Source organism: Takifugu flavidus, chromosome 5 (genome assembly GCF_003711565.1).
Source record: "Takifugu flavidus isolate HTHZ2018 chromosome 5, ASM371156v2, whole genome shotgun sequence".
NCBI lineage: Eukaryota > Metazoa > Chordata > Actinopteri > Tetraodontiformes > Tetraodontidae > Takifugu > Takifugu flavidus.
In genome coordinates, this window is record NC_079524.1 from 15002207 (window position 1) to 15010118 (window position 7912).

A 7912-nucleotide genomic window follows, 5' to 3' on the forward strand; every position below is an offset into this window, starting at 1 on the left:
GTCACTAGCAGTGAGACTGTAATTAATTCAGTCATTATTATAAAATGAACACTTATATTTGTACATTTCTGGGAGTTTTGTTAATGTCTATGATATTGTAAGTTCTTTGATTTTAAGAACAGTTTACAATATCTGTCCAAGGAATTAAAGACCGTGTCCACTATTATTTTTTGTTCATTGCAGACAAAATATTTCAATAATTGCATCAGATGAGACAATCCCACGCTCACCCATTCACAGTAGTTGAGGCTACCTAGCAGAGCTGCTCTTCTGGAGAGGTAATCAATCAATCAATCATGTGACAGCTTCAGGGATGGATGCCGGGTTCAGTGTCTCAAAGTCCTTTTGAGCTGTCGGACCATTGGTCTGGATCCTGCAAGTACAAAGAAACAACAAATATTTGATCATTCATTTAGATTCCTGGTTTCTATTGTAATGTTCATGCAATCAAATTTATTTTCTAATCGTATTCCTGGTAAAATCATTTTTGTTGGTGTTCTTAAGAATTTGTATGGTCTAAAATCCCATTAGCCTACTTTTGTTCTCTTTTCATGTTTGGGCTCTGCACACAGAGAACTCCACAGAAGCCTGTGAAAGAAATATATCTCTTCATTAAAGAACCTGCATTTTGATTGGACAAACCCAGTCTTTGTGAGGAGGACTTCTCATGACCAAAACCACAATAATAAAATGGAAGAGGGGAAATAAATGAAACATCCAGATTGCTACTTCAATTTCCAAAAGCTTTGAAGTGCTGTTTTATCCCATTTTGACAAAAATAAATGTGTACTTTTATTGTAGCATGTGCCGGAAGGTTGCTAATGGGTTTAGAATAAAAGACAACATTCTGATTCAGAAAGGAGCTGGTGGCACAGAGCACCATTTACTTCAGCTCATTTTAAAACTAGAGAGCCGCTGCTCCCTTATCATTGGTTGATCAAGTCAAAGATGATGACCCACTCAGTGGGAATGCTTGTCTGCAGGTATAAGTGATCCCCATGAACCAAATCAAAAGCGTGGCTCCATGCTGAATGGATGCAGTGATTTGATCTGCTGCCTTCAGTTCAGGATCACAGCGATGTGTCCATGTGAAAGGGTCCAGGTCAAATGGCCAAGGATTTTCTCTTTTTTAGGAGAAGAATCACTGTCGCAGAGGCCACGCTTATTTATGAACTCTGACAAGTCAATGCTACAGAAAAACACTGAGGGTCCAGTGCTGACCTGCTGTTGTTGAAACTTACAATGCTGCCATGGATTGCTGTAGAAATCAGAAATAGTGTTTGTTAACCATTTGTACGGCTTCATTATGCAATGGCGCTTTTAAAGATTTCATTGCAATGCTGAGAGTTTGGGCAAGCACAGTTTGCATATGTGATGATGTTTGATGCTTTCTAGTTGGCACACAAACAAGCTTTTATCCATTAGGAAGAGCACATCTGTAATGTAATGAGTGGTAGGTGTCTATGTGAAGGATGCTTAATGATAACCTGTCTAATCTTTTTGTGACATTTGCAAGAAGCTAATCTTAAAGGACATGAGAGTTTCCAATATTAAGATTCAGGTTGTTTTGTTGAGTTTGTGGTTGATTTGTTCTGTTTATCATCATCTGAAATTTAAACTGATTACTCTTAACACTCCTGCGTTGTCCTGTCAGCCGTTGTCCTCACTTTTACACTGTTTTGAAACAAAAACTAGAAACACACATGCCTTGCTATAAAGGCTGCTAATATTCTGTTAAAGTGGGAAACGGCTGGTTGTGGGATGATTCCCAGTCCAGCTGAGCAAAGCTGCATCACCTAACTTGACCTGGCTTTGACCTCTTCATTTCCAAACAGACAAAACTAAACTTTCTACGCAACCAAATCTTGACTCTGTGACACAACAGTTTGAGCAGTCATGGTTATAGCAGAGGGTGGCACAGTGGCAGTTAGTACTGTTGCCTCACAGCAAGAAAGGTTCAGATCCCCTGGGGGCCAGGGGCTTATTCTGTGAGTAGTGTGTATACTCTCCCCATGCCTGTGTGGATTCTCTCCAGTTACTCCAGCTTCCTTCTACAGTCCAACAACGTGCATTTGGGATGAATGGGCAACTCCAAATTGACTGTAGGTGTGAACATGAGAGCAAAGGGTCTGTGTCTTTGCATGTTGAACTGTGGCACGTCTACGGTGAAGCCCTGCCTCTCACCCAAAGCCATTTGGGATTTAAAGAGGACTATAATATTTAACATCGTCCCATTTCTGTAGTTTTAGCATTGGGGTGCTGAATATTAGCATGTGTAAAGTGCCCAAATACTCACTTTATGATGCAGTCATCTATAGACCAGGCAGGCAGGCAGGCAGACAGACAGACAGACAGACAGACAGACAGACAGACAGACAGACAGACAGACAGACAGACAGACAGACAGACAGACCGACCGACCCTTAAATAGTGTTGGTCAGAAAATTATAAGTAATAATAATAATAGTAATAATAATAATAAATAGAATTTGCTTTAGAAGAAACAAAAGCCTGACTGGTGAGGAAGTCAGACAGTGACGGCGTGGTTGCCTTAATCCGTGTGTGGAGCATCAGTGACCTCTGCTGTAAAAAAACTGACACGTCTTTACTCTTTTTCCTGTAATCACTAATAACCAAATAAATCACAATTCTAATAATGCTTACACTTACACACTTCATATATTTGTTGTTGAGTTTGATTGATAATTGAGGAAGGCATTGAGGAAGGCATGAAGAAAGGCAGAGATGATGATAAAGGTCCTTGCAAATATCTAAACATCTGGAGGGAGGCAAGAGGGGAGGAATCACATTGCTCATGTAGAAAAATAATGGAAGAATGATTTTAGAAAAAAACGATGTTTACTTTGGCATGCAGAGTAATTCTATCCCCTCCTTTTCAACATCAGACAATTGTTTGCTAAATTGAGGCATTAGAAGAGGTAAGAATAGAAATCACATTACAGGAAAAAAAATACCATAGGACATTAATGTTTGAAAATGATTTAATTCATCAGGATTTGGTAGTAATTTGTTCCAGCTATCTAATGGGCTCCCTATTCAATAAATAGCGCCCTAGCTAGGGAGTTTGTCTTTTTGTAGTGGTGTCCGTATGTGCACCCTATTTAGTGCACTCAATGCATCCTATAGTGAAAAGTCGACTTCAAACCAAGCGATGTATCCCGTCAAGCTTCAAAATTGCACATGAAAACATTTATTATTATGTTAATTATTAAGAACAAAGGGCAACAAACAACCACTGAGTGTTCAGTGATTATTGATTTTTAAAAAGTACATCATGAAATATTCAACTGGTATGTATGAATTATGTGATGCAATAAGGTTGAGATTGGTAAAAGCTGCTGTCATAAATGCTGACAACAAAAAGTAGAGAGACTATGGACAGTGCAGGAAAAGAAAAAAAACATTTAACAAGGCTTATATAGGAAAGGACATAGAGCACATTTACCGTACTAAAAAAAACTATAAGCATCATCCCATTCTGAACATTGTCAAGTAATGGAGTAAATGCTAACATAAAGTAAAGACAGTTTACTGTTTTACAGTTTTAACACAGTTAAGGTAAAAAAGGAGTAAAACAGATTTTTATTTAGGATGGACTAGGGAAACGTTTACAATATTTAAAGACTGGACCGATAAAAGATTTTAGTTACTCCTGCAATCTAGCCTCCAACGCAATAGGTGGCAGTAATGCACCTTAAGCACCAGTTGCCACCCGCCAAAATTAAAAGACCAGAAAGAAGAATTTATTTATTTTTTAAAAACGTCTTTGAAAGTGAAACCAAAAGTCGCTACACGTCTTCACTGCTATGGAGGTAAGTTCATTATTTATATCAGACATTGCCTTTAATACAAGCAAATGAAATTAGACACATAAACTGCTACAGTTTCTGCACTCTGTCTCATAAGCCGATATTTTACAAATTAATATTACCTTTGTTGTTCGATTAAAATAAAGGACTTTTTACAGTTTTATAACTCTTTACATTCTGGTTTTTGCCACAGTGCTCCAGGCTCCATGGAAGCAGTGAAATTCACATCTCAAATGTGACAGCCATCATTAATGAAGCACATTACAAAGACTCTAAACGATTATTTCGTGTTCTGAAGTCCTACAGAACTGAAGAAACAGATCTATGTTATTTAGTAAGTGGAACTTGTGAGCAAATAGATGACCTTTCAGTCCAGCTGTCTGCTGCATTAAGGTCTACGGCTGGTCCTGATTCAGACAAATCTAATTGCCAGCAAAAGGAGGATTCTTCATTACACAGGAACTATGTTTCTGTGTCTGCCACCGTTATGAATTACATTCAGCAAAAGTGTTCTAAAGAACTCCACAAAATAGCAGGAAACAGTTTCTCCATTTCTCCATTAGTCAGTGAAGGCAGCATGATGGTGCTGGTCGTATTTACACCTCGAAATCCCTCCATGTCTCGTCCTCATGCCGACTTTGTCAGACAGCGCTTCATCGTGTTCTACCAGAAAACTGCCTCTAACTTAAAGGTCATAAATCTTCATATGAGTCTAAATGACAACCAAAAGCTGCAGCGAAAATTTCCACAGCTTTTGATTGAGAGCAGCAAGGATCGACCCGAGCTAACCGTGATGGGGACTTTTGCACATATAGCTATGCTAGAAAAGTCCCTTCACCAAAAACAGCCACATACTCTGCTCAGACCTCCTGACAGGGGGACGATGAGCGCATCACCTACAAACAGCAGGGAAAATGAAGATGAATCTTGTCCTATCTGTTTGGAAAATATACCAGTAGCTGTAACAAAGAAAAAGACTCTTGAATGCAAACATTCCTTCTGCACAGACTGTCTGAAACAAGCCTTTGACCACAAGCCCATCTGTCCAACATGTGGGAGAGTGTACGGTGTTCTTACAGGGACACAGCCTAAGGGAGGCAAAATGATAGTCTCCCAAAGCGAATCGTCGCTGCCTGGATATGATCGATATGGAACAATAATCATCAACTACATCATTCCCAGTGGCATTCAAGAGGTAAGACCACAGATCGCAGACTGCTATTATAATTATCATTAACTAAGCAAATATGTCACTGTTAGATGGTGCTGTTGCAACACCTGAAAGGACCTGTTTATGTTTTCTAAAACTAGACCTGGTCAAAGTTTTAGAAGCACTCAAACATGCCAAATTGGTGCCAGTTTGTTGATCTGATTGTTTTGTGCAGGAAGAGCATCCTAATCCCGGTGAGCCATATTCTGGTGTGACACGTAGGGCCTTTCTCCCTGACTCCCCTGAGGGCAGAAAGGTTTTGATGCTGCTGAGGAAGGCTTTTAACCAGAGACTCATCTTCACTGTTGGTCAGTCAACCAGCACGAACAGAAACAACACAGTCACGTGGAATGATGTGCATCACAAAACCTCAACACACGGAGGACCAACAAGGTAAGAACACAATTCACGTTGATGTGCATTTGTTATTATTGCATTTGTCACCTAAAGCCCCAGTTTGTCCATCATTTCCAACAATATTTAGAATTTTAACCACAAAACTGCTCAAATACACCCAGCTTTGGAAGTGAAGGTGAAAACGTTTGTCCTGTATTTGCAGCTATGGATACCCAGATCCAGATTATCTCAGAAGAGTCCAGGATGAACTGTCAGCCAAAGGAATTAAATGACATGACCTAATGACAGGATGTGCCCAAACACCTCAAAGACGGTTTCCTTTAGCTTTTCACTTTGTCACAATGGTGTGAAGTTCACATTATATATAGGTACAGCAAAGAAGCACCACAGAAACCTCATTAATCTGGCTGATCGGCTACAGTACAAATAACGTATATTTAATGACATAAATGTATGTAAGCCCATTTTATCGACTTTGCTAGAGGTAGAATTCTTCTAAAGAGAGGGACAAATCCTTCTTCCGGTTCTTCCACCCATCCCAGTCTACACTGGGAAGGGTTCTCTTCTGGGGCTGCTAGAGCACCTCTTTATCTTCTCTTTCAACCAGAAATATCAACATCGTTCACTTTGTATTTTTCTATTAAAATGTCTGTATCCCACCAATGTCTGACTGTTTGACCTTTGCATCTGGATTTAAATGTACTTTACAAATAAGTGAGTCTAATATAAACACTATAAAAACCACACATGAACGTTGTGGTCCCCTGTAGAGCCCAGGTTCTATAAAAGCTTTGACCTCCTTTATGAAAACAGGCATAATCTTCACTAAAAATATATTCAGACTTATGAAATGATTTAAAATATATATATTGTAGCAGTATAGGAATTCTCAAACTGTAGCTCAGTTATATGAACTGAAATAGTTTGCTTTAACCCAGCACCATAAATTCTTAGTGGTTATTTGAAATTTTATGTATATTAAATTGTGCATAATATCAAAAATATATTGTTCAATCACTACATTTTTTTGCCACAGAGGCAACCACAAGAAGAGGAGGGACTTGTTTTTGTCCCCAACAAATATACAATTATTGAAAAATTAATAAAAATCAACACTTTATACCAACAAAGCTGAACCAGCAGCCTGCTTCTGTTCCACTAATAAAGACGGGCGTCAGGCTTATACCAAACAGCAGAGGGCGCTATATTACATTTCCAGAATGAATAGGGCGACCTTGACCAGGTGCACGAGCAGACAGACATCTAAATTCTTGGAAACTCTGACGTAGCTAAACAAACGTTATCCATCACTTTTCTAATGAGCTCCTTGCTTTTATGCCTAAACTCATCACACAAAGGTGCACATTATCTCTACTATCCTTTCTTTCACTTCCAAGGGGTTGAATTGGTTGACTTAAAGTCTGCAACTTGCCAAATCTGTAGGAGTACCCCCCCTCCCCATGTCTAGACAGACAGACAGACAGGCTCCCCACAACAGAAAATAACGGTCAAGAAAAAGGATTAAAATGAGGGGACAGACAGCTGGAGGAAGAGGTGTCTGGGATGAGGGATCAGAGCTGACCTGCTGTTTATCCCTCAATGCTGCAGCAGCAGCAGAGCAGAGCGACAGTTTTACACACCATCTAAACTGCAAGCAAGAATACATTTACCTGCAAGCAAAACACTATTCTTTGTTTTTTTTATTTTAAAAAAAACAACTGAAAATTCAGCTTTATCATCAAAACATGGATTATTTTTAAGATATTTTCATTTTAACTCGGGTTGTGATCCCTTGACCTACATCTTCATGCAACCAGAAGGTACCTTCTTTTATGTTTTTTTCTCATTTTCCAAAATCTGAATAATCAGTCCAATATTATTATTTTGATTCATTGTTCAAATGTGTCGTTCAGATAGTCTGTATAGTGTCCATTAGTACACTTTCATATAAATGCACCTCAAACTTCTCATCCAAATCATAAGTTAATAAGTGATCAGTGATTTTATTTTAAATTTAGTATTTTCTTTAGAAAATAAGATATAAGAAATCATTCAAAGGAAGTGAAGGAGATATGGAAATTTCTATTCATTTTTTTGTGAAAGGTAGTTTCTCCTACATGCCATTGAGAATGTATGGTGTGTTGAAGGAGACTTAGTTGTCAATTATTTCTATTTTTAATATTGTTAGTAGTAATCGAGCCATTCTTATTTGACTTATTATAAGATTTGTGTGATATTGTCAGTCTATTGTTTGATAGGAGAAATCCCCCCTGTAATTGCAGTGCTGATCCTCTAATGTACCCATGTAAGTCAGAGGGAGACATTCAACTTTGCACCATTAATCATGTTATTGCCTTTAGACATGTTGGTATCGACACGAACGCTTTTGCATTAAAATCACAGCATGTTGCAAATGCATCCGTGAATAAAATTATACATTTTCTGTGAATGGACAAAGGGGCAATAAGGTTTGGATGCTGTTGAGAAAACAAGATTCTAATTTGTGTCCCTCTTG

At 38.5% G+C, this 7912-nt stretch overlaps 1 protein-coding gene across 2 annotated transcripts; it reads left to right on the plus strand.

Annotated features, from left to right (window-relative positions):
- Positions 1–3751: 3751 nt before the first annotated feature.
- On the plus strand, positions 3752–6056 carry si:dkey-3h3.3 (uncharacterized protein LOC100144568 homolog). Of its 2 annotated transcripts, none has more exons than XM_057032994.1 (4): positions 3752–3833; positions 4024–5025; positions 5216–5433; positions 5600–6056. In XM_057032994.1, the coding sequence occupies exons 1-4, from the start codon at positions 3828–3830 to the stop codon at positions 5667–5669; spliced, it is 1296 nt and encodes a 431-aa protein (XP_056888974.1). In that variant the 5' UTR covers positions 3752–3827; the 3' UTR covers positions 5670–6056. The 2 variants fall into 2 exon arrangements, with proteins under 2 accessions (XP_056888974.1, XP_056888975.1); XM_057032995.1 differs by lacking the exon at positions 3752–3833 and having other exon boundaries at positions 4025–4164; positions 4838–5025.
- The last annotated feature ends 1856 nt before the right edge of the window (positions 6057–7912 follow it).

What these genes read in the sequence shown, in the direction of transcription:
- si:dkey-3h3.3 (XM_057032994.1), top strand. An exon ending in TTCCCAGTGGCATTCAAGAG is followed by an intron (nt 5,026 to 5,215) that starts GTAAGACCACAG and finishes TGTTTTGTGCAG; the next exon opens with GAAGAGCATCCTAATCCCGG. An exon ending in ACACACGGAGGACCAACAAG is followed by an intron (nt 5,434 to 5,599) that starts GTAAGAACACAA and finishes CTGTATTTGCAG; the next exon opens with CTATGGATACCCAGATCCAG.